Here is a 27,778-nt window from a genome sequence, read left to right on the forward strand (position 1 = left end):
ATGAGGAACGGTACCAGTACACACATTATAGGGACAAAGTGTGTATATAATTAAACTATGCATATACGATACTATAGTAACTATAGTGCTATATATATATATATGTGTTAATGTATATGTTTTGTAATAATATTCAAAAACACTCTCTGAGATGTAGTGGATTAGAAGCTAAAGTATAGAAAATACTCCAGTGAATTAAAAGTACCTCAAAATTGTGGTACTTATTTGTAAGTAATGATGAATTGCATTTTTATAGCGCTTTTCCAAGTGCTCAAAGCGCTTTACAACGGTTCATTCATTCATACATTGGGAGGTGAAGCGGAGAACAGTCGACGCCAGCGTCCTCACTTGATCCCACAGTGACACACCGACGGTGGCGAGATCACACCGACCAACTCACTGGAGGCGATGTAGGGTTCAGTGTCTTTGCCCAAGGACACTTCAATGTGGGGTTCAGTGTCTTTGCCCAAGGACACTTCAATGTGGGGTTCAGTGTCTTTGCCCAAGGACACTTCAATGTGGGGTTCAGTGTCTTTGCCCAAGGACACTTCAATGTGGGGTTCAGTGTCTTTGCCCAAGGACACTTCAATGTGGGGTTCAGTGTCTTGCCCAAGGACACTTCCACAATGTAGGGTTCAGTGTCTTGCCCAAGGACACTTCCACAATGTAGGGTTCAGTGTCTTTGCCCAAGGACACTTCCACAATGTGGGGTTCAGTGTCTTTGCCCAAGGACACTTCCACAATGTAGGGTTCAGTGTCTTGCCCAAGGACACTTCCACAATGTAGGGTTCAGTGTCTTGCCCAAGGACACTTCCACAATGTAGGGTTCAGTGTCTTGCCCAAGGACACTTCCACAATGTAGGGTTCAGTGTCTTGCCCAAGGACACTTCCACAATGTAGGGTTCAGTGTCTAGCCCACTTCCACATGTAGACAGGAGGAGGAGCCGGGATTCGAACCGCCGATTGGACGACCTGCTCTACCTCCTGAGCCAGTATTATAGGCCAGGGTTGTAATTAGATGCAAGGCCCGTTGATGTTTCAGATGATCCCTTGGTTTAATCCTGAATTGGACACAAATGGGGATATATTTTATAGGATTATCTGGACTACGGTGAAGATTTGTGGAGGACTCTCTAATCCATTGAGCTCTGGGTGGACAGAGGGTATGATGAACCTGTCGGTGCCGTACCGGTACGGACCTGGCACATCTTCATAGTGGATTTATCAGACATATTATATATATATATATATCGGCCTGGATTTATTTTCTCATTTTACGAAGCCGCCGGTAACGTATAATATCACCTATCCATAGTGTATATATATATATAGGCCTATATACCACGACGACATATCTATAGGGAAGACTCCGAGCGAAAGACTGCTTATACTTGATCAACGCTGCGAGCATTCTGCAAGAATTTACTGGCGATGTTAAAGTGAATATATATATATATATATATATATATATATATGGGAACGGAGATGCTGCACAAATGCCTGCTCCTATTTGGTGAGTTTATTGTCTAAAGCCTGTTCTTAAAGGACCACTTCACCACTTTTCAACCTATCTTCATATAATAGGTCCTCACTAATAATCATGAAGAAATGGCACGATTTTTTTGTCTCAGTCTGTGTCTCATATAGGAGGGCCGTGGGCAGTTTAGAAACCGTCTTCCAGTGACCTTCTTCATCATTAGGCAGATTTCTTTTTAAACAAGATTTATTTTACAAAACTATTTAGATTCTCATTATCGTGAGAACGATGGCTTCCATTTCCGCATTGCAACTTTTCAGGACTAGAAAAGCCTGCAGTTTCTATTAGCTTGTATTCCCCATCGATGATGTCACTGCATGGAGGACGGTTTCTGAACTGCCCACGGCCCTCCTATGAGACACAGACCGAGTAGAAAGAAAATTGCACTATTTTTTCATGATTATTAGTGAGGACCTATTATATGAAGATAGGTTGAAAAGTGGTGAAGTGGTCCTTTAATAGTATCACATTACTTTTAACATTACTTAACATTACATGCAGCGACGTGCACACATAAACATCAAAGGGGGCTTCAGCCCCCTGCCCTTTAACCCGTCTGTAAAACAAACTGCCCTTTAACCCGTCTGTAAAACAAACTGCCCTTTAACCCGTCTGTAAAACAAACTGCCCTTTAACCCGTCTGTAAAACAAACTGCCCTTTAACCCGTCTGTAAAACAAACTGCCCTTTAACCCGTCTGTAAAACAAACTGCCCTTTAACCCGTCTGTAAAACAAACTGCCCTTTAACCCGTCTGTAAAACAAACTGCCCTTTAACCCGTCTGTAAAACAAACTGCCCTTTAACCCGTCTGTAAAACAAACTGCCCTTTAACCCGTCTGTAAAACAAATTGCCCTTTAACCCGTCTGTAAAACAAACTGCCCTTTAACCCGTCTGTAAAACAAACTGCCCTTTAACCCGTCTGTAAAACAAACTGCCCTTTAACCCGTCTGTAAAACAAACTGCCCTTTAACCCGTCTGTAAAACAAACTGCCCTTTAACCCGTCTGTAAAACAAACTGCCCTTTAACCCGTCTGTAAAACAAACTGCCCTTTAACCCGTCTGTAAAACAAACTGCCCTTTAACCCGTCTGTAAAACAAACTGCCCTTTAACCCGTCTGTAAAACAAACTGCCCTTTTACCCGTCTGTAAAACAAACTGCCCTTTAACCCGTCTGTAAAACAAACTGCCCTTTAACCCGTCTGTAAAACAAACTGCCCTTTAACCCGTCTGTAAAACAAACTGCCCTTTAACCCGTCTGTAAAACAAACTGCCCTTTAACCCGTCTGTAAAACAAACTGCCCTTTAACCCGTCTGTAAAACAAACTGCCCTTTAACCCGTCTGTAAAACAAACTGCCCTTTAACCCGTCTGTAAAACAAACTGCCCTTTAACCCGTCTGTAAAACAAACTGCCCTTTAACCCGTCTGTAAAACAAACTGCCCTTTAACCCGTCTGTAAAACAAACTGCCCTTTTACCCGTCTGTAAAACAAACTGCCCTTTAACCCGTCTGTAAAACAAACTGCCCTTTAACCCGTCTGTAAAACAAACTGCCCTTTAACCCGTCTGTAAAACAAACTGCCCTTTTACCCGTCTGTAAAACAACTGCCCTTTAACCCGTCTGTAAAACAAACTGCCCTTTTACCCGTCTGTAAAACAAACTGCCCTTTAACCCGTCTGTAAAACAAACTGCCCTTTAACCCGTCTGTAAAACAAACTGCCCTTTAACCCGTCTGTAAAACAAACTGCCCTTTAACCCGTCTGTAAAACAAACTGCCCTTTAACCCGTCTGTAAAACAAACTGCCCTTTAACCCGTCTGTAAAACAAACTGCCCTTTAACCCGTCTGTAAAACAAACTGCCCTTTAACCCGTCTGTAAAACAAACTGCCCTTTAACCCATCTGTAAAACAAACTGCCCTTTAACCCGTCTGTAAAACAAACTGCCCTTTAACCCGTCTGTAAAACAAACTGCCCTTTAACCCGTCTGTAAAACAAACTGCCCTTTAACCCGTCTGTAAAACAAACTGCCCTTTAACCCGTCTGTAAAACAAACTGCCCTTTAACCCGTCTGTAAAACAAACTGCCCTTTAACCCGTCTGTAAAACAAACTGTCCTTTAACCCGTCTGTAAAACAAACTGCCCTTTAACCCGTCTGTAAAACAAACTGTCCTTTAACCCGTCTGTAAAACAAACTGCCCTTTAACCCGTCTGTAAAACAAACTGCCCTTTAACCCGTCTGTAAAACAAACTGCCCTTTAACCCGTCTGTAAAACAAACTGCCCTTTAACCCGTCTGTAAAACAAACTGCCCTTTAACCCGTCTGTAAAACAAACTGCCCTTTTACCCGTCTGTAAAACAAACTGTCCTTTAACCCGTCTGTAAAACAAACTGCCCTTTTACCCGTCTGTAAAACAAACTGCCCTTTAACCCGTCTGTAAAACAAACTGCCCTTTAACCCGTCTGTAAAACAAACTGCCCTTTAACCCGTCTGTAAAACAAACTGCCCTTTAACCCGTCTGTAAAACAAACTGCCCTTTAACCCGTCTGTAAAACAAACTGCCCTTTAACCCGTCTGTAAAACAAACTGCCCTTTAACCCGTCTGTAAAACAAACTGCCCTTTAACCCGTCTGTAAAACAAACTGCCCTTTAACCCGTCTGTAAAACAAACTGCCCTTTAACCCGTCTGTAAAACAAACTGCCCTTTAACCCGTCTGTAAAACAAACTGCCCTTTAACCCGTCTGTAAAACAAACTGCCCTTTAACCCGTCTGTAAAACAAACTGCCCTTTAACCCGTCTGTAAAACAAACTGCCCTTTAACCCGTCTGTAAAACAAACTGCCCTTTAACCCGTCTGTAAAACAAACTGTCCTTTAACCCGTCTGTAAAACAAACTGCCCTTTAACCCGTCTGTAAAACAAACTGCCCTTTAACCCGTCTGTAAAACAAACTGCCCTTTAACCCGTCTGTAAAACAAACTGCCCTTTAACCCGTCTGTAAAACAAACTGCCCTTTAACCCGTCTGTAAAACAAACTGCCCTTTAACCCGTCTGTAAAACAAACTGCCCTTTAACCCGTCTGTAAAACAAACTGCCCTTTTACCCGTCTGTAAAACAAACTGCCCTTTAACCCGTCTGTAAAACAAACTGCCCTTTAACCCGTCTGTAAAACAAACTGCCCTTTAACCCGTCTGTAAAACAAACTGCCCTTTAACCCGTCTGTAAAACAAACTGCCCTTTAACCCGTCTGTAAAACAAACTGCCCTTTAACCCGTCTGTAAAACAAACTGCCCTTTAACCCGTCTGTAAAACAAACTGCCCTTTAACCCGTCTGTAAAACAAACTGCCCTTTAACCCGTCTGTAAAACAAACTGCCCTTTAACCCGTCTGTAAAACAAACTGTCCTTTAACCCGTCTGTAAAACAAACTGCCCTTTAACCCGTCTGTAAAACAAACTGCCCTTTAACCCGTCTGTAAAACAAACTGCCCTTTAACCCGTCTGTAAAACAAACTGCCCTTTTACCCGTCTGTGAAACAAACTGCCCTTTAACCCGTCTGTAAAACAAACTGCCCTTTAACCCGTCTGTAAAACAAACTGCCCTTTAACCCGTCTGTAAAACAAACTGCCCTTTAACCCGTCTGTAAAACAACCTGCCCTTTAACCCGTCTGTAAAACAAACTGCCCTTTAACCCGTCTGTAAAACAAACTGCCCTTTAACCCGTCTGTAAAACAAACTGCCCTTTAACCCGTCTGTAAAACAAACTGCCCTTTAACCCGTCTGTAAAACAAACTGCCCTTTAACCCGTCTGTAAAACAAACTGCCCTTTAACCCGTCTGTAAAACAAACTGCCCTTTAACCCGTCTGTAAAACAAACTGCCCTTTAACCCGTCTGTAAAACAAACTGCCCTTTAACCCGTCTGTAAAACAAACTGCCCTTTAACCCGTCTGTAAAACAAACTGCCCTTTAACCCGTCTGTAAAACAAACTGCCCTTTAACCCGTCTGTAAAACAAACTGCCCTTTAACCCGTCTGTAAAACAAACTGCCCTTTTACCCGTCTGTAAAACAAACTGCCCTTTAACCCGTCTGTAAAACAAACTGCCCTTTTACCCGTCTGTAAAACAAACTGCCCTTTTACCCGTCTGTAAAACAAACTGCCCTTTAACCCGTCTGTAAAACAAACTGCCCTTTAACCCGTCTGTAAAACAAACTGCCCTTTTACCCGTCTGTAAAACAAACTGCCCTTTAACCCGTCTGTAAAACAAACTGCCCTTTAACCCGTCTGTAAAACAAACTGCCCTTTAACCCGTCTGTAAAACAAACTGCCCTTTAACCCGTCTGTAAAACAAACTGCCCTTTAACCCGTCTGTAAAACAAACTGCCCTTTTACCCGTCTGTAAAACAAACTGCCCTTTAACCCGTCTGTAAAACAAACTGCCCTTTAACCCGTCTGTAAAACAAACTGCCCTTTTACCCGTCTGTAAAACAAACTGCCCTTTAACCCGTCTGTAAAACAAACTGCCCTTTAACCCGTCTGTAAAACAAACTGCCCTCTCCAGACCACGAATGCAGCGTTTACTATAGTGCACCGAAGTCTGACGTCACTTTCAGTAGAGGGCGTCAGTCCCCAGGTTCATGTATTTGTTTAGTTGCATTGAAATCCCCATTGAGGCGATTTTAGGTCGCCTCATATAACAACTGTGTTTGAAAAATAAACATGTCACCCCGGCTGCTTCACTCATATGGATATGAAGAATCAACTGACTGAGAGAAAACGCTAATGTTACTGCTGCTGAATTAGTTAGATTTTCGCTAGAAGCAGACTGTATCATATATGAGTGACTGACTGTTGCAAACGATACAGAGACACCTCCCTGACAATAACGCAAAGACAGCTTGTTTATTTTTGGACCACAACGCTTATAGTAGACGATATTAAGATCACCCCATGTTATTCTCCATAGAGACATTACTTCCGCGAACCAGGGGAATCGTCGGGATGAGCGAGTTACGTCAGGACTTCGGTGCTCTATAGTGGAAGAAATGCAAAATGCCACTCCTCTCCTTTCCTCTCCTTTCCTCTCCTTTCCATGCGTTGCCAGAAGGAAGGCAGCGTTCAGGAGAATTCCTTTTTTCCCCGAAGTCTCCTGAACTTGAACGCAGCATTTTGCGTTGAACAAATGTGTTTATAAATCCATGTCGTTATATACACACCTCCATCTCCACTATATAGCTAAATAGTTCTGGGGTGCCCCCCCGAAAACAGCAGATCTACAAGCTCTCAACGCGTCGCAGCGCGACGCGTTGAGAGCTTGTAGATCTGCTGTTTTCGGTATTTTTGTCTAAAAGTGCCCCTCGTACGGGATGTTAGCCCCTGCCTCCCTAACACTCTCTGCACGTCTCTGCATTGCATGTTAAAGTGGAACAACATTCATCAAATACCACTAGTTCACTATACCAAGTATTAAGTATTAAGACACACTGTGATTAGCATCTTCAGTCAAATGGTCAAAACCCATTTTGGTGTTTTAAGCATCATGTTATGCTTTAGCTATTTGAAAAATAGCAGACCTACAAGCTCGAGCTTGTAGGTCTGCTATTTTTGAAATTTCGTGAAAATGTGCCGCAAATCTTTGAATAGCCTATGGAAACATAATTATGGGTCTCCTTGACATGAACATCAAGTTTGAGCACCACTGACATAGAAACATAGGGCTGTATTTTGCGCGTCTTAAAGATGGAGTGCCACGATTTGTTTCCACCCTAAAACATGATCATCAGGTATTATTATAAAGTGTACAGTATTTGTTAAAATCATGCTTTCATGTGGACACGCCCACCAGTTCATTAAGCATGCCTGGTTTGCCTGGTGGGTGGTGATGGGTGGTGATCCACCTGAACTGAAGCCGCACCCACAGCTGTAGTTGTATGATAAAGGGGGAGGGGTTAGGGGAGGGGCTGATAGTGTGATGTCACTATATTACTGTTTATTTCATTGGCCCGTTTGACTGTCAAGGGTTCAGCCCCCAGGAAGAAACCCTAAATACAAAGTGAATACACCATTGCACATAAAAACAACTCTGGGGTGTCTAATGAAGTACTGTCACCTCATAGACACATGACAAACTGGAAAAATACAAAAATTGTGGCACTCCATCTTTAATTACCAGGTCTTATTCCCTAACTTGAGTAAACTAAAGACCTGGAGGCGTGATCTTTGGCCAAATGGCATTGATCACGCCTCCAGGTCTTTAGTTTACTCAAGTTATAGGAAATAAGACCTGGTACTGAAGACACGCAAAATACAGCCCATAGGGTTTTTCAGAAAACTGTCTAAATGGGTTAATATGTTCTTTGCTCTCCAATCTGTACAGTTGTGTGTCTCAGCATACCTGCGTTGTCTACGGCCACGGCTGATAAGAAGAAAGCTCTGCAAGGTACAGTATGTGTGAAGTTGAACTGGAAATGAACTTGAACATCACAGAGGCATATTCTAATTTATTTTAAAAGGTATATATTCAGTGATTTCACTTAATTCAAATATCAAAATGTCTTCATTCATTGCCTCCCTGTGTGTTTTTGCAGTGAAGAACAACTCTGGGGTGACGCCGGCCGTAGAGTGCGGCGGGGGCTGGGTGAAAGAGGAAGACGGAGGCTCCTTCACCTCGCCCGACTACCCTGAGAAATACCCAGCAGACAGGGAATGTGTCTACATTATAGAAGGTAAATACCCACCCAGCAGACAGGGAATGTGTCTACATTATAGAAGGTAAATACCCACCCAGCAGACAGGGAATGTGTCTACATTATAGGAGGTAAATACCCACCCAGCAGACAGGGAATGTGTCTACATTATAGAAGGTAAATACCCACCCAGCAGACAGGGAATGTGTCTACATTATAGAAGGTAAATACCCACCCAGCAGACAGGGAATGTGTCTACATTATAGAAGGTAAATACCCACCCAGCAGACAGGGAATGTGTCTACATTATAGAAGGTAAATACCCACCCAGCAGACAGGGAATGTGTCTACATTATAGAAGGTAAATACCCACCCAGCAGACAGGGAATGTGTCTACATTATAGGAGGTAAATACCCACCCAGCAGACAGGGAATGTGTCTACATTATAGGAGGTAAATACCCACCCAGCAGACAGGGAATGTGTCTACATTATAGAAGGTAAATACCCACCCAGCAGACAGGGAATGTGTCTACATTATAGAAGGTAAATACCCACCCAGCAGACAGGGAATGTGTCTACATTATAGAAGGTAAATACCCACCCAGCAGACAGGGAATGTGTCTACATTATAGAAGGTAAATACCCACCCAGCAGACAGGGAATGTGTCTACATTATAGGAGGTAAATACCCACCCAGCAGACAGGGAATGTGTCTACATTATAGGAGGTAAATACCCACCCAGCAGACAGGGAATGTGTCTACATTATAGAAGGTAAATACCCACCCAGCAGACAGGGAATGTGTCTACATTATAGGAGGTAAATACCCACCCAGCAGACAGGGAATGTGTCTACATTATAGGAGGTAAATACCCACCCAGCAGACAGGGAATGTGTCTACATTATAGAAGGTAAATACCCACCCAGCAGACAGGGAATGTCTCTACATTATAGAAGGTAAATACCCACCCAGCAGACAGGGAATGTGTCTACATTATAGGAGGTAAATACCCACCCAGCAGACAGGGAATGTGTCTACATTATAGAAGGTAAATACCCACCCAGCAGACAGGGAATGTGTCTACATTATAGGAGGTAAATACCCACCCAGCAGACAGGGAATGTGTCTACATTATAGAAGGTAAATACCCACCCAGCAGACAGGGAATGTGTCTACATTATAGAAGGTAAATACCCACCCAGCAGACAGGGAATGTGTCTACATTATAGAAGGTAAATACCCACCCAGCAGACAGGGAATGTGTCTACATTATAGAAGGTAAATACCCACCCAGCAGACAGGGAATGTGTCTACATTATAGGAGGTAAATACCCACCCAGCAGACAGGGAATGTGTCTACATTATAGAAGGTATGAGAAATGTACCCACCCAGCAGACAGGGAATGTGTCTACATTATAGAAGGTAAATACCCACCCAGCAGACAGGGAATGTGTCTACATTATAGGAGGTAAATACCCACCCAGCAGACAGGGAATGTGTCTACATTATAGGAGGTAAATACCCACCCAGCAGACAGGGAATGTGTCTACATTATAGGAGGTAAATACCCACCCAGCAGACAGGGAATGTGTCTACATTATAGAAGGTAAATACCCACCCAGCAGACAGGGAATGTGTCTACATTATAGAAGGTAAATACCCACCCAGCAGACAGGGAATGTGTCTACATTATAGAAGGTAAATACCCACCCAGCAGGCAGGGAATGTCTCTACATTATAGGAGGTAAATACCCACCCAGCAGACAGGGAATGTGTCTACATTATAGGAGGTAAATACCCACCCAGCAGACAGGGAATGTGTCTACATTATAGGAGGTAAATACCCACCCAGCAGACAGGGAATGTGTCTACATTATAGGAGGTAAATACCCACCCAGCAGACAGGGAATGTGTCTACATTATAGAAGGTAAATACCCACCCAGCAGACAGGGAATGTGTCTACATTATAGAAGGTAAATACCCACCCAGCAGACAGGGAATGTGTCTACATTATAGGAGGTAAATACCCACCCAGCAGACAGGGAATGTGTCTACATTATAGAAGGTAAATACCCACCCAGCAGACAGGGAATGTGTCTACATTATAGAAGGTAAATACCCACCCAGCAGACAGGGAATGTGTCTACATTATAGGAGGTAAATACCCACCCAGCAGACAGGGAATGTGTCTACATTATAGGAGGTAAATACCCACCCAGCAGACAGGGAATGTGTCTACATTATAGAAGGTAAATACCCACCCAGCAGACAGGGAATGTGTCTACATTATAGGAGGTAAATACCCACCCAGCAGACAGGGAATGTGTCTACATTATAGGAGGTAAATACCCACCCAGCAGACAGGGAATGTGTCTACATTATAGGAGGTAAATACCCACCCAGCAGACAGGGAATGTGTCTACATTATAGGAGGTAAATACCCACCCAGCAGACAGGGAATGTGTCTACATTATAGAAGGTAAATACCCACCCAGCAGGCAGGGAATGTGTCTACATTATAGAAGGTAAATACCCACCCAGCAGACAGGGAATGTGTCTACATTATAGAAGGTATGAGAAATACCCACCCAGCAGACAGGGAATGTGTCTACATTATAGGAGGTAAATACCCACCCAGCAGACAGGGAATGTGTCTACATTATAGAAGGTAAATACCCACCCAGCAGACAGGGAATGTGTCTACATTATAGAAGGTAAATACCCACCCAGCAGACAGGGAATGTGTCTACATTATAGGAGGTAAATACCCACCCAGCAGGCAGGGAATGTGTCTACATTATAGAAGGTAAATACCCACCCAGCAGGCAGGGAATGTGTCTACATTATAGAAGGTAAATACCCACCCAGCAGACAGGGAATGTGTCTACATTATAGAAGGTAAATACCCACCCAGCAGGCAGGGAATGTGTCTACATTATAGGAGGTAAATACCCACCCAGCAGACAGGGAATGTGTCTACATTATAGAAGGTAAATACCCACCCAGCAGACAGGGAATGTGTCTACATTATAGGAGGTAAATACCCACCCAGCAGACAGGGAATGTGTCTACATTATAGGAGGTAAATACCCACCCAGCAGACAGGGAATGTGTCTACATTATAGAAGGTAAATACCCACCCAGCAGACAGGGAATGTGTCTACATTATAGGAGGTAAATACCCACCCAGCAGACAGGGAATGTGTCTACATTATAGGAGGTAAATACCCACCCAGCAGACAGGGAATGTGTCTACATTATAGGAGGTAAATACCCACCCAGCAGACAGGGAATGTGTCTACATTATAGGAGGTAAATACCCACCCAGCAGACAGGGAATGTGTCTACATTATAGGAGGTAAATACCCACCCAGCAGACAGGGAATGTGTCTACATTATAGAAGGTAAATACCCACCCAGCAGACAGGGAATGTGTCTACATTATAGAAGGTAAATACCCACCCAGCAGACAGGGAATGTGTCTACATTATAGAAGGTAAATACCCACCCAGCAGACAGGGAATGTGTCTACATTATAGAAGGTAAATACCCACCCAGCAGACAGGGAATGTGTCTACATTATAGAAGGTAAATACCCACCCAGCAGACAGGGAATGTGTCTACATTATAGAAGGTAAATACCCACCCAGCAGACAGGGAATGTGTCTACATTATAGAAGGTATGAGAAATACCCACCCAGCAGACAGGGAATGTGTCTACATTATAGGAGGTAAATACCCACCCAGCAGACAGGGAATGTGTCTACATTATAGGAGGTAAATACCCACCCAGCAGACAGGGAATGTGTCTACATTATAGAAGGTAAATACCCACCCAGCAGACAGGGAATGTGTCTACATTATAGAAGGTAAATACCCACCCAGCAGACAGGGAATGTGTCTACATTATAGAAGGTAAATACCCACCCAGCAGGCAGGGAATGTGTCTACATTATAGAAGGTAAATACCCACCCAGCAGACAGGGAATGTGTCTACATTATAGAAGGTAAATACCCACCCAGCAGACAGGGAATGTGTCTACATTATAGGAGGTAAATACCCACCCAGCAGACAGGGAATGTGTCTACATTATAGAAGGTAAATACCCACCCAGCAGACAGGGAATGTGTCTACATTATAGGAGGTAAATACCCACCCAGCAGACAGGGAATGTGTCTACATTATAGGAGGTAAATACCCACCCAGCAGACAGGGAATGTGTCTACATTATAGGAGGTAAATACCCACCCAGCAGACAGGGAATGTGTCTACATTATAGAAGGTAAATACCCACCCAGCAGGCAGGGAATGTGTCTACATTATAGAAGGTAAATACCCACCCAGCAGACAGGGAATGTGTCTACATTATAGAAGGTAAATACCCACCCAGCAGACAGGGAATGTGTCTACATTATAGAAGGTAAATACCCACCCAGCAGACAGGGAATGTGTCTACATTATAGAAGGTAAATACCCACCCAGCAGACAGGGAATGTGTCTACATTATAGGAGGTAAATACCCACCCAGCAGACAGGGAATGTGTCTACATTATAGGAGGTAAATACCCACCCAGCAGACAGGGAATGTGTCTACATTATAGAAGGTAAATACCCACCCAGCAGACAGGGAATGTGTCTACATTATAGGAGGTAAATACCCACCCAGCAGACAGGGAATGTGTCTACATTATAGGAGGTAAATACCCACCCAGCAGACAGGGAATGTGTCTACATTATAGGAGGTAAATACCCACCCAGCAGACAGGGAATGTGTCTACATTATAGAATGTAAATACCCACCCAGCAGGCAGGGAATGTGTCTACATTATAGAAGGTAAATACCCACCCAGCAGACAGGGAATGTGTCTACATTATAGAAGGTAAATACCCACCCAGCAGACAGGGAATGTGTCTACATTATAGGAGGTAAATACCCACCCAGCAGACAGGGAATGTGTCTACATTATAGAAGGTAAATACCCACCCAGCAGACAGGGAATGTGTCTACATTATAGAAGGTATGAGAAATACCCACCCAGCAGACAGGGAATGTGTCTACATTATAGGACAGGGGTGGGCAACTGGCGGCCCGGGGGCCACATGCGGCCCCCCACCTTCACTTAATGTGGCCCTCAGGTTAATATCAGAATACTGATATAATATCAGTTTCAGCTGTTTACAATTCCACAACATGCAAAACATGACCTGCTTTAATTACTTCAGTCTAAATTAGTAGCTCAATGCTTCAACACACGTATAATTAAAGGCATTTGAAATTACATAAAAATGTTAATTTTCAGGATTCAAACTCAAAACAATAATTCATATAGCAAAAATAGCCGATCTACAAGCTCAAAACGCGTCGAACACAAGGGGGCCATGGTCATTATTCTTTCAAGGGGGCATCACGAGAAATCCTGCCTAGGGCACCAAATTGCTCAGGGCCGGCACTGCAGGGCCGGTTCTATATGCCTACCCCACTTGGGCAGAACTTCTGAGAGTTTCCATTTGGGTCAATCTTATTCTTATCCTCTCCCAGACTTGAATGAACACTGAGGGCCCTAATTAGATGATCTACAACATGGCATAGGTTTGCACCACAACTGAGTTTAAGACCAACCACCAGGCAGGCGAAAACCGGCACAAGATCATTTGGTGAAAAGGCCTTTTGTAACTCTTGTTCTTCTTCCCCAATCCTCCTCCTACTCTTCCTCTTCCTCCTCCTCCTATCCTCCTCCTCCTCCTCCTCCTCCTCCTCCTCCTCTTCCTCCTCCTCCTCCTCCTCCTCATCTTCCTCCTCTTCCTCTTCCTCTTCCTCTTCCTCTTCCTCTTCCTCTTCCTCTTCCTCTTCCTCTTCCTCTTCCTCTTCCTCTTCCTCCTCCTCCTCCTCCTCCTCCCCCTCCCCTTCCTCTTCCTCTTCCTCTTCCTCTTCCTCTTCCTCTTCCTCTTCCTCCTCCTCCTCCTCCTCTTCCTCTTCCTCTTCCTCTTCCTCTTCCTCTTCCTCTTCCTCTTCCTCTTCCTCCTCCTCCTCCTCCTCCTCCTCCTCCTCCCCCTCCCCTTCCTCTTCCTCTTCCTCTTCCTCTTCCTCTTCCTCTTCCTCTTCCTCTTCCTCCTCCTCCTCCTCCTCCTCCTCTTCCTCTTCCTCTTCCTCTTCCTCTTCCTCCTCCTCCTCCTCCTCCTCCTCTTCCTCCTCTTCCTCCTCCTCCTCCTCCTCCCCAGCCGCCCCCCGGCAGTGTATCGACCTGTTCTTTGATGAGAGGTACTCCATCGAGCCTTCGTGGGACTGTAAGTTCGACCACATCGAGGTGCGCGACGGCGCCTTCCAGTTCTCGCCCATCATCGGCCGCTACTGCGGCGAGGAGAGCCCTCGCTACGTCCGCTCCTCCGGACGCTACCTCTACATCAAGTTTGTGGCCGACAGCGAGCTGGAGGCCATTGGCTTCTCTGCCCGCTACAACTTCACACCAGGTGAGTGACAGCGAGCTGGAGGCCATCGGCTTCTCTGCCCACTACAACTTCACACCAGGTGAGTGACACTGTGCAGGGCTCGACTGGGACAAAAAAATAATAAAAAAAAATACATAGTTCAATGTTGCAAATGAGTGGCATTCCCCTTTAAGAGTATACATAGATAATTTGTTTCAGGATGAATGAGATTAAGACAAGATTTACAGGCTCCGTCTTAACACACACACACACACACACACACACACACACACACACACACACACACACACACACACACACACACACACACACACACACACACACACACACACACACACACACACACACACACACACAATGCAAAGGTTCTGAAGCCTAATCTCTCACAAGCAAATTAAAGCAGATGATGACGTATGAAATATTTGAGGATTTATAAAAAAGAGCCCCGACTGGTCAATGTTACCCTCAAAAACATTCATTGTCTTCAAGTCTCCAAAGGAAAGCAGTGAGTGAGCGGAAAACATTATAATAATTTAAGATAAATTGAGTAAAATGAACTTTTCTCTCTCACACAATATCAGGCTTGATATTGTGTGAGAGAGAACAGTTAATTTGTCCCCCCCCCCCCCCCACAGATGCTGTAGCATCTGTGGGGGGGGGGGAGAAGAAAAATAAATATGTCATTTTCATGGCTGGGTTCTCATCCCTGCTGGACCCTATAATCTGTCCTGGACTAAGCTGGAGTAATAATCCACCTTTAGCTACCAGATTCATCATCGGTACAAAGCTATAACACACACACACACACACACACACACACACACACATATCTACCAGATTCATCATCGGTACAAAGCTATAACACACACACACACACACACACACACACACATATCTCCATCCTCTCTGTCTCTCTCCACGCACACTCCATGTTTTTGCTCCGTGAGCTCCCATTCGTGGGCTACGTACAGTGGATTATAGCGGCAGAGAAACGCAAGGTTCCCAGTTCCATCTATGCACTACGTGCCTATAGAGCGTCGCAGTCCCGCCCCCTACCAGGGCCCAGGAAATGATTCTCCGTTCATTTTCCTCATAGACATTTCAGAAAGTATTTATTTAAAGACGTTTACGCCGCGGACAAAGACAACTCTTGTTGTGACAAATCATGACAACAAACACATATTTTTGGGCCGAACAAATAATTAGAAAGAAGAAGAAAACAGCAGGTTACAACACTTTTTGTTGTTGTTTTTCTTTTCTTCTTTGTAAATATTTGTTTGGTCCAAAATATTGTGTTTGTTGTCAGGAGTTGTCACGACTCGAGTTGGCTTTGTCTGCGGCGTAACCGTCTTTAAATAAATACCTTTTGAAATGCATGAAATGCATTTGGGAATCATTTCTTGGGCCTGGCGTCGTCATGAAAGGGGGCGGGACTGCGACGCTCTATACTCAAAGCGCTTTACAACGGTTCATTCATTCATACAATAGGAGGTGAAGCATCGAACAGTCGACGCCAGTGTCCTCACTTCCCACATTCACACACCGACGGTGGAAACCTTGGAGGCAATGTATAGGGTTCAGTGTCTTGCCCAAGGACACTTGTGGACAGGAGGAGCCGGGATTCGAACCGCCGACCCACGGATCATTGGACGACCTGCTCTATACCCGAGTCCTGAGCCACAGCCGCCCCCAAATCATTAGTGTCGAAGTGTCCTTGAGCAAGACGCTGAAGCCCCTCATTTCTCCCGATGTTGTGCAGGTTGGTGCCTTGCATGGCGTCCCCCGCCATCGGTGTAATGAAAGTGTTAATGTAATGCACGTTGCGAGGAAGCAATCTGATTGGTTGAAGTATAGCCATCTAGCCGTGCTTCAAACGGGCGTGGCCTAATCAAAACATATTATATTATTGTGCTGAGTCTTGCTGCTCTCCCAGAGCAGACGTGGTCGTAGTGTCTACATCTGTCTATAAAAAAATATGTTTTTAGCAAATCTTAGTTGTATGTAATGAAAGAAAAAACCCGGTCAACAAAGTTTGCTGTTTAACCCATTCTGACCTGAGATCAGATTCATACGAGGTTTCCACTGGACACACACTGGTCTGATTAACCCATTCTGACCTGAGATCAGATTCTAAAAATGTCAGTCGTTCTTCGATTTTTCAAAAATAGCAGACCTACAAGCTCGTAGCGCGCCACTTGGTGGCGCGCTATGAGCTTGTAGGTCTGCTATTTTTCAATAGCTAAAGCATAACATGACGCTAACACCAAAATGGGTTCCCGTTCAGAATGGATTAAGTGAGTTATTGTCTTTATTAACTCTGATGTCCTCCATACCGTTAGATCCTGAATTCCAACATCTTGCAGAAGTCCCACCTCCACCTCTGCCTGGTACGTATACAACACCAGAAATATAGGCTACACAATATTTTAGTCACCGTGCACAACTATAGGACATTATACACAAAATATGAAAGTCACAATTGACTTTCATACATTCATTTCTCCCTGATCAATGTTTTTAGATCACAAATATCAATACATGTAGCATGTAATATATTTGACAACACAAACCATATACAGCGTTTTAAGATCGACGAAGATTCTAATTGGACACACGCGTTCCACCCTGCACCACAGGGGGTGCAGTCAGTGCCCGGTGTCGAGAGTCGGTCGGACCCACGGTTGTCCAGAACCGCCCCAAAAATACCTCAGCCCGAGCTCTGGACATGCAGGGCCCCTGCCCAGTATCCTGGGCAGGGGCCCTGCATGTCCAGAGGCCTGGCCTGTTCTGGCCTGTTCTGACAGCATTCTGACGTCTGCATATAGACTCCATATTTGGGCATGCCTGACAAAGAACTCCATATATGGGTATAAAAGGGACACAGACATAATATCTGGGTGCATGGGGCATGCATTTACAACTTGTGTCGTTCCACGTAGGCCAGCACCGCTGTAGAGGCTCCAACGGGCACCGCTATAGTAACTAATAATTAACCTAATAACTCGTCCAAAGTCCAAAGAAAGTCAGTCGTCCTTGGCAGTCTGTGACTTTGCTCAAAACTCGTCCAGGTTCAGGTTCAGGTTCAGGTTCAGGTTCAGGTTTATTTGTCATGTGTATAGATGACAAAACAGTGCAATATACATTATGACTCTGATGAAGACCGCAAGGTCGAAACGTTAGTCGTTTTGTATACTCAGCACCTAAATAAAAGGCTCTAAATGTCCGTGCTGCTCCAGTCTCTTCTCCTAGTGCAATATACAGTTCAAGGTCAGCTGTTCAGCAGCCTGACTGCCTGGGGGTAGAAACTGTTACTGAGACGGGTGGTACGAGATTTGATGCTCTGGTAGCGTTTTTTGGAAGGGAGTATAGTTTGAACAGGGTATTTGCGGGGTGGCTGGTGTCTTCCATGATGTCTTTTGTCATACAGCGAGTGGTGTAGATGTTATGGAGTCCAGAGTCGTCCTATAGGCAGTAAAGAAAAGGGTGAGAAAGAATCGCTGGTCTACATAATATGTGACTTTGAGCTGAGCGCTCCACACATTATTACTCTGTCCAGTGACTGACTTTGAGCTGAGCGCTCCACTCATTACTCTGTCTAGTGACTGACTTTGAGCTGAGCGGTCCACTCATTACTCTGTCCAGTGTGTGACTTTGAGCTGAGCGCTCCACTCATTACTCTGTCCAGTGTGTGACTTTGAGCTGAGCGCTCCACACATTACTCTGTCCAGTGACTGACTTTGAGCTGAGCGCTCCACTCATTACTCTGTCCAGTGTGTGACTTTGAGCTGAGCGGTCCACTCATTACTCTGTCCAGTGTGTGACTTTGAGCTGAGCGCTCCACTCATTACTCTGTCCAGTGTGTGACTTTGAGCTGAGCGCTCCACTCATTACTCTGTCCAGTGTGTGACTTTGAGCTGAGCGGTCCAGAGGGCATCATCGATTCGTCCAAGATCGGCCTGAGTAACCCGGTGCTGCTGAAGGACGCTGTGGACTGCAGATGGTACATCAGGGCGCCGCCCAGATCCAGGGTACGTATACGGTATTAAATGATCTACTTATACAGTATATGTTCACCGTTTTGATTGATAATGTCATTAGACAATAAGATGGTCCAAATTAAAGGACAGCACCGAAGAAAGACCTTAGCGGTCTTGTTTCCATTCGGGTCCCATGCATTCATTCACAATGACAACAGTGACAACAAACGATACGTTCCTCAAACACACTAAATCTATATGTACAGGTTGGAATAGAAATACATTAATAAAACATAAAGGGGGGGGGGGGGGGGGGGGGGACCAGTGATTTGCTTGTTTTGAGGGGGAAAAACAAGCAGATTGTTGCTGTTATTGGCTGTTGTGTTGATGTTTGGTGCACATTTCTCGCTGCATATTTTGGCTATTTGTGTAAAAGAGTTTGCTAAAGGAAGTTGAGGCTAAAACGAACTATTCCACGGCACGCAGCAGACGCCGGTTCAACTTCACTGCCACGTCACAGGTTTATGTGTCTAGGGGCAAAGTGTGGGTCACTCATGACCCAAAGAATACGATCGCAGATATACAAGCGGCCTTAATGAGTATAGAGCGTCGCAGTCCCCCCCCCTTTCAGAACGACGAGTGGCCCAGGAAATGAAATGCAATGCATTCTGACCATAGGATTTTCTTTAAGTATTTATTTAAAAGACGGTTACGCCGCGGACAAAGCCAACTCGGATCGTGACAAATCATGATGTTCACAATGTTTTGGGCCGATCAAATAATCTATAAGAAGAAAAACAAAACAAATAGTGTTGTCTCCTGCCTTTAATTTCTTCTTTCTAATGATTTGATCGGCCCCAAAATATTGTGTTCATTGTCATGATTTGTCACGATCTGAGTTGGCTTTGTCCGCGGCGTAACCGTCTTTAAATAAATACTTAAAAGAAAATCCTATGGGAGAAATGCATTGCATTTCCTTTCCTGGGCCACTCGTCGTTCTGAAAGGGTGAGGGACTGTGACGCTCTATTCTCAGACGGGTGTGGCCGGGCCTCTCCTTTTAGAGATAGGGTGAGAAGTTCAGTCAGACGAGAGAGACTCGGAGTAGACCTGCTGATCCTTGAAAAGGAGCTAGCTTCTAGGTGGTTTGGCTTTGGGCATCTACTGTATAGTACATGAGAAGCATCCCGAGCGTCTCCCTATAAGGGAGGTCCTCGCTCCGCGTCCCACTGGGACGAGACCCCGTGGGACAGAGGTTCCCAAACCTTTCAGCCCAACAGTGACCCAAAACAGAAATGATAGATATTCACCCAAACCAGTGAAAATAGCAGATCTACAAGCTCACAACGTGTCGTGTTTGTGCCACGTTGTGAGCTTGTAGTGTATATTGCTTTGCTCTGGGTGGATCTTTGTTGGTTGTAAAGTGTCTTGAGACAACTTGTTGTGATTTGACACTTTAAAGGTATATTCAGTGATTTCACTTAATTCAAATATCACTTATTTTTTTGTTTTGTTGTGATAATCCTCCCTACTATAGAGTGTGCTGACCATATAAGGAGTTCCTCCCTGTACCCAGTTAACCCCTGGGTTCGTTTTTGACTCTCTATCCTGATTGGACGAAAGGCTGGGTCCCACAGCCAAAAACGAAACCTAAGGTTTTTTGAGTGAAATCACTGAATATACCTTTAATACAATTGAATTGAATTGAATTGAATTGAATTGAATTGAATTGAATTGAATTGAATTGAATTGTAGATCGGCTATTTTCACTAATTCTTAAATATCTGTTCTAATTCATGGACTTTCTTTGAATTATCTTTCATTTCATGACATTACTGAAAAACATAATCATTGGATTTTGTTATTAATTCATGAAAGGTTTTGCTGAAATAATAATAATAATTAAAAACTAAGAGGGGACCCATAACAACAATGTGTTCCGCGACCCACAAATGGGTCCCGACCCACAGTTTGGGAAACCGTGGGAGACCAAGGACCAGATTGGGGGGGGGGGGGGGGGGGGGGGGAATTAGAGATTGGACATCATTCAACACTGAACTCCACCCCCCCCCCCCCCCCCCCCGCCCCCCCGCCTGCCCCGCCCCGCAGGTCTACGTGCGTTTCCTGGAGTACGAGATGCACAACTCCAACGACTGCAAGAGGAACTTCGTGGCCATCTACGACGGCAGCAGCTCCGTGGAACACCTGAGGAACAAGTTCTGCTCCACCGTGGCCAACGACGTCATGCTCGACACCAACGTGGGCGTGGTGCGCCTCTGGGCCGACGAGGGCAGCCGCAAGAGCCGCACCAAGATCCTGTTCACCACCTTCCATCCACGTGAGTGTGACGCTGTTCACCACCTTCCATCCACGTGAGTGTGATCCTGTTCACCACCTTCCATCCACGTGAGTGTGACCCTGTTCACCACCTTCCATCCACGTGAGTGTGATCCTGTTCACCACCTTCCATCCACGTGAGTGTGACCCTGTTCACCACCTTCCATCCACGTGAGTGTGACCCTGTTCACCACCTTCCATCCACGTGAGTGTGACCCTGTTCACCACCTTCCATCCACGTGAGTGTGATCCTGTTCACCACCTTCCATCCACGTGAGTGTGACGCTGTTCACCACCTTCCATCCACGTGAGTGTGACCCTGTTCACCACCTTCCATCCATCCATGTGAGTGTGACCCTGTTCACCACCTTTTTGAGTGTTAGGGTGACCAGATCCAAACTGTTCATTTGAGGGACAGAAGTATCGCTTGTGTGGGACAAGAGGGATGGGGGGACCATCCGTCCTCCCATCACACTTGTCCCACACAAGCGATACTGGAGTTCTGCGTATGCACCTTACTACTTGAGTTGCTATTAAATGCTTTGATGTCATATTCGACCATAGGCCTATTGGCTATCATTTATAAACTCCTCTGGTGTCTCACATTTTGTTTTAAAATCATGCTTTATTTTTTATTTTTATGCTATTTTAACAGGCTTAAAAACACATCTTGCAGGAAGAGACAATGAGAGAGCTTTACAACAGAAGGCCAACTATTAGGGGACTAAACTATTAGGGCATTTGAACACTGATGCCATTGCCTGCCAGTCACAATGTGGGACAGACAGGGTCTCAATTTGTGGGACGCCTGAAAAGTCTTGGAAGTGATCGAGGGACTGTCCCACGCAAAGAGGGACATGTGGTGTGTACTTGAATTTTAGTGTACTTGATCCTGATCCTCGCTGGCTTTAGCTCGCCTGGTGGAGTCTCACGTGGCTCAAGTTAGCTTGAGACGGCGGGTTCTAGTCCATAGAGTTATATATAAACAAGCGCCCCATCAGCGCCCATCGACTCCCAGGCTCAGCAGAAAAGGGAGTCCCGTTCACAACCTTCCATCCACATGAGTGTACTTTAGATATTATGGCTGCAATTCATTTGCAAACTCTGCTAGCGGAAAATTCCAAATTCCAAATATGGCCAGTAGTTTTGAGATATCTTATTATTTAAGTAAAGCTTTTGACCAGACTAAACGTGAGATGTCTGTATTCATATACGTATGGCTCTGCTACTACCTAACCTGGGCAAAGATTACACACTATATAACCTATATGTAATCATTAAATGACTAGGCATCAAGGCCTACGCAAACTTCAGTTTTAGCGGAGACACCTACAGTATACTCACCGCGGTGATAAGGGACTCACTGGCACTGCTCACCCCTCCAACACATCTCTGTTTTTACTAACTGACAGCACCTGAAAGGTGAGCAGGTTATCACCTAAAAGTGGAGTTTGCGTGGGCCTTTAGTCGTTGTCCGGGTATGCGAGCGGATGGTATGGCGGGGCGCTCCCAACACATCTCCCCAGCCCCAGGGGTGTAGTCTAGTCCAAGCACATTGTAACAGGTATACAATCCTTAGGCCATTCGTTTAAAGGAGAATTCCATACTAAAAGGCTTTCTTACCTTTCTTTGTAGTCGTTACGTCCCCACCAAAGAGGTCCAGGTGTTATTTTGTGCAAAAGCTCCTTATTGGCTATTTTCCCTACCATAAGCCCTAAATTAATTGCATTGAATTGAATGGGAATTGAATGGAGCTATGGGGTGCTACTTCGCTTATTTCCATCGGTCAAAATTATTATTGTTTTGTATATATCCTCTCTTCATAATGTAAATAATATCCCAAGCGGCACACTTTACTACTTATTTCGATGGAAATAAGCGAATTAGCACAACACCCCATAGCCCCATTCAATTCCCATTAAATTCAATGCAATTCATTGAGGGCTTATGGTAGGGGAAATAGCCAATAAGGAGTTTTTGCACAAAGAAACACCTGGACCTCATTGGTGGGGACGTAACGACTACAAAGAAAGGTAAGAAAGCCCTCTTAGCATGGAATTCTCCTTTAAGAAGGTGACGATTTGTAACATTTCATACCTCCACGTTGGTCTGTGTTCTTTCAGCTCCGTGTGACGATGACACGTTCTTCTGCCACAGTAACATGTGCATCAACACCACGCTGGTGTGCAACGGCGTCCAGAACTGTGTGTACCCCTGGGACGAGAACCACTGTAAAGGTGAGTCCAGAACTGTGTGTACCCCTGGGACGAGAACCACTGTAAAGGTGAGTCCAGAACTGTGTGTACCCCTGGGACGAGAACCACTGTAAAGGTGAGTCCAGAACTGTGTGTACCCCTGGGACGAGAACCACTGTAAAGGTGAGTCCAGAACTGTGTGTACCCCTGGGACGAGAACCACTGTAAAGGTGAGTCCAGAACTGTGTGTACCCCTGGGACGAGAACCACTGTAAAGGTGAGGCCTATTATCACCAGCTCAGTGGCCTTGTGGTTAGAGTGTCCGCCCTGAAACTGGGAGGTCGGGGGTTCGATCCCCGGTCTGGGTCATACCAAAGACTGTAAAAATGGGACCCAGTGCCTCCCTGCTTGACACTCAGCATCAAGGGTTGGATTGGGGGTGGGAAGTGAGGACTCTGGCGTCGACTGTTCGCCGCTTCACCTCCCAATGTATGGATGAATGAACCATTGTAAATCGCTTTGAGTAGGCACGTAGTGCATAGAAAAGCGCCATAAAAATGCAATTCATTATTATTCTAAACCAAAAAGTTTGGTTTTCTGAAAAACCCTTATGTTTCTATGTCAGTGTTGCTCGACCTTTTTCACGTCAAGGACCCCCAGAATGATCTGTATTTGGCTGCGGAATCCCCATCTGAAAATATGTCGTTCCACGGAACAAGAAGCAAAGATATGAGTTAAAAACTCAAAAGAATATACAGTATATAAAAATGATTTGCGCCACATTTTCACGATTTTTCAAAAATAGCTGATCTACAAGCTCGTATGGTGGCACTCGGTGCCGCGCTATGAGCTTGTAGGTCTGCTATTGTTCAATAGCTTAAGTATTAACATAATGCTTAAAACACCAAAATGGGTCAAGAGCTGAGGCTGATTCTAAAAAGGAAGTCAGTGGTTGTCAATCCTGTACATACTAAATGTACTAATAAAGGTCTAGGTTTTAACAAAGCTCTAATAAAGCGATGCTCTACTCTCTCTCTCTCTCTCTCTCTCTCTCTCCTGTAACCAGAGAAGAGAACAAAGCTCTAATAAAGCGTTGCTCTGCTCTCTCTCTCTCTCTCTCTCTCTCTCTCTCTCTCTCTCTCTCTCTCTCTCTCTCTCTCTCTCTCTCTCCCTCCTGTAACCAGAGAAGAGAACAAAACTCTAATAAAGCGTTGCTCTGTTCTCTCTCTCTCTCTCTCTCTCTCTCTCTCTCTATCTCTCTCCTGTAACCAGAGAAGAGAACAGAGCTCTAATATAGCGTTGCTCTCTCTCTCTCTCTCTCTCTCTCTCTCTCTCTCTCTCTCTCCTGTAAACCAGAGAAGAGGAAGCCGACCATCCTGGAGACCATGGACAGCACCAACCTCACCATCATCGGCGTGTCGTGCGTTCTGACGGTCATCATGCTCGTCATCTCCTGCATCATCCAGATCAAACAGCCGCGCAAGAAATACATCATACACAGGTATATACTGTAAAGGCTTCGGCCATGTGTCGTATATACATAAACATAATCTATAGTTTTACAACCAGCGTTAATTTGTCTCCATTTTGTCCAAGATTATTAAGACATTTACTGAACCAGATTTTTGGGGTCGGTTCTGGACAACCGTGGGTCCGACCGACTCACTGGATGCCGGGCACTGCTCTCCCTGTGGGGGTGTGGAACGCGTGTGTGTGTCGAAATTGACGTGGTGCATTTATAGTTGGGTGTCATTTGTAAATCAATATATTTATTAATATTTTACAGTAAATGTAAATGTGACAAAAGTGTCAGACCTCGGCAAAGTGCTGAAATGATTCCTAGTGGCTTCCTTGAACAAACAAAACCACAACTTTCTGAACAAACCACTGGTTCAAAGTCTTGTACTGCAGGTCTTGTGGTCTTTTAGACGGGTCTCTCTTCTTTCTGGCCAACGACCTCAATGCTCATCTTTCTGTTTGTGTTTAATTGTATTTTAACATAAGCGTGTGTGTGTGTGTGTGTGTGTGTGTGTGTGTGTGTGTGTGTGTGTGTGTGTGTGTGTGTGTGTGTGTGTGTGTGTACGTGTGCATGGACGTCCCACTCCATCCTGTGTACGTCTGAAACGGTGTAAACTTTGCCTGCGTTGTGTTGTGTTATAGAACTCGCCCCAGGTCTTCAAACAGGATCGGCAGCAGCCATTTATTCACATTCACACTACTGGTGCTGGCTGCAGGCGATACACGAGGAAATGAATGACACTGTCAGAACCAGCACAGCTTCATATCGCTTCAGAATCACAGCTAAACATTAAAAAAAAAGAAAAGACACATTAGCGTTTGTGCAGTGACAGTCACATCCTTGTGCAATTACCACGAATGATGTTAATGGTAAATGGTAAATGGTGCATTTATATAGCGCCTTTATCCAAGGCGCTTTACAGAGATTGTGCATTACATTCACCCGTTCACCCAAACCATGCAAGGCACCAACTAGCACATCGGGAGCAATTAGGGGTTCAGAGTCTTGCTCAAGGACACTTCGACAGTAACTCTGGGGGAGCCCGGGTTCGAACTGGCAACCTTACGGTTACCATCCAGCCACTCTACCCCTGAGCCACCACCGCCACCGCCGTTAAATTTACTCTAATAAAATTAGATTTTAGATTAGATTTTGTCACGCTAAATTCTCAACCTATACCATGTGTTTTTCAAGAGTTAGACTGGGAAGAAGGAAGGGGCGTTACTTATCCCATTCTGACCTGAGATCAGATTCACACGAGGTTTCCACTGGACACACACTGGTCTGATGAACCCATTCTGACCTGAGATCAGATTCTAAAAATGTCAGTCGTTCTTCGATTTTTCAAAAATAGCAGACCTACAAGCTCATATCGCGTTGTAAACAAGTGTAATGCTTAATTGGGGTCATCCACTCACAGTTAACAGTCTTTGTATTGAGTTTGTGCTTGAAATGTACTTTTTTTTTTTTTAATTAACCGCAAACTGTTAATAAATATTTCAATCAATCCATCTATCTACCTTTTCTCTGTTACGCGTCGTCCACAGAGATGACCTCGACCTCGACCCCGGCCCGCTCCATCCAGACTTCGACCCTCCGCACTACGAGCTGTGCACGCTGCCCCGGCCGCCGCCCTCCTCCTCCTCCTCCGGTGACCACCCGGCGGACGCCGCCGGCGCCGGCGCCGCCATGGCCTTCATGGCCAGCTCGGACTCCTCCGAGAAGTTCCAGAAGATCTGCCGCTCGTCCTCCAAGTGCATCCGCGACCACCACTGTGGCTCCCAGCTCGACCTCAGCGTGCACGGCAGCCGCGGCAACCTCAGCGTGCACGGCAGCCGCGGCAACCTCAGCGTGAGGGAGACCGCCATTGGGTATGCCGACGGCGGCGGGCCGGGGGGGCCTCCGGGGGGGCCCCTGATGTCCCAGCATGGCACGCCGGCGGGCCCCAGGTAGGGACGGACGGGACTATGATATAATATAGCTCATAGCGCGGCACAGAGTGCCGCGCTATTTTTTTTTTATCGTGAAAATGTAGTGCAAATCTTTGAATATTATAATCTCAAGGAGCGAACGTTTTTAACTCAAATCTTTGCTTCTGGTAGGGGGGGGGGGGGGTTCCTGGAACAATGTAATTTGAGATTGTGATCCGCGGCCAAATACATATAATCTTGGGGGTCCTTGACAAGCTCACAGTGAGCTTGTAGATCTAAGATGGGCTATTTTTGGCAAACGTTCCGGCCCTGAACTTGGATGCTGGGGGGTTGGTTCTAGTGGTTAAACAAAAGTGACATTTTAAGAGTGTTAAGCACATATTGATTATCCCGATCAACATCCTATGAATCGCATTTACTGTATCTTGGTCACAATAATCGTGGCGTGAAGTGGAGAGCGTGACGAGATCCCGTTTTCCGCGGTGACCGTACCGTGCGTCATGGCGCACGGGTGGAAAGTCGCAACGAAAGCTAAAAATCGTCGACGAATTCGGCCAAACGCCATGGCGAGCCACCAAGTGCCATGGCCATCGGTCGCGGTCGAACTTGGATCTCGCTGTCTCTCATTGTCCCATCCCTGGCCCCCCTGTAGGAGCATCCTCGTGATGAAGCACAGCTATTCCCAGGACGCGGTCAATGGCTGTGGGCTGGACGAGGACGAGGAAGAGGATGACTTGATGCTGGACGATGACGGTGCCGCCAGCAGCAGCCATCACCACCACGTCCAACACCATCAGTTCCCCCCGGGATCGTCAGGGATGGAGGAGGATGGAGGATATGTGATATCCAACCATTTGTGAATGTGCAGATTGTCTATTTTCAGCTATTTTCAAGATATATTGTAGAGCAAAAACTGGAGAATTGAATAGAATAGAATAGAATAGAATAGAATAAACGTTATTTGCAATTTGCACAAATGCTATATAGGAAATCTTGGTCAGCATTTTAAAAAAAAGACAGAGAATACAGAAGGCTAGAGTTTCTAGACTATATCTAGACTATATTCGATCTGCCATTCATAAATTAGTACTTCAGATGTGAGAGTCTAACTAAAAGCAGGGCAATAATAATGCAATTCATCTGTTATGAA

At 45.2% G+C, this 27,778-nt stretch overlaps 1 protein-coding gene across 1 annotated transcript; it reads left to right on the plus strand.

Moving 5' to 3' along the window:
- Positions 1-27,742, plus strand: LOC310870678 (neuropilin and tolloid-like protein 1; the record flags this gene model as incomplete). Its single annotated transcript, XM_083781947.1, has 11 exons — positions 1-10; positions 7,909-7,971; positions 8,120-8,257; positions 14,444-14,692; positions 17,011-17,058; positions 18,572-18,699; positions 20,756-20,984; positions 23,107-23,220; positions 24,535-24,679; positions 26,245-26,646; positions 27,281-27,742. 11 exons carry the CDS (start codon positions 1-3, stop codon positions 27,486-27,488), a joined length of 1,734 nt encoding a protein of 577 aa, XP_083638073.1. The 3' UTR covers positions 27,489-27,742.
- Positions 27,743-27,778: the final 36 nt, after the last annotated feature.

Source organism: Protomyctophum parallelum (genome assembly GCF_964188405.1).
Source record: "Protomyctophum parallelum genome assembly, chromosome: 14".
Taxonomy (NCBI): Eukaryota; Metazoa; Chordata; class Actinopteri; order Myctophiformes; family Myctophidae; genus Protomyctophum; species Protomyctophum parallelum.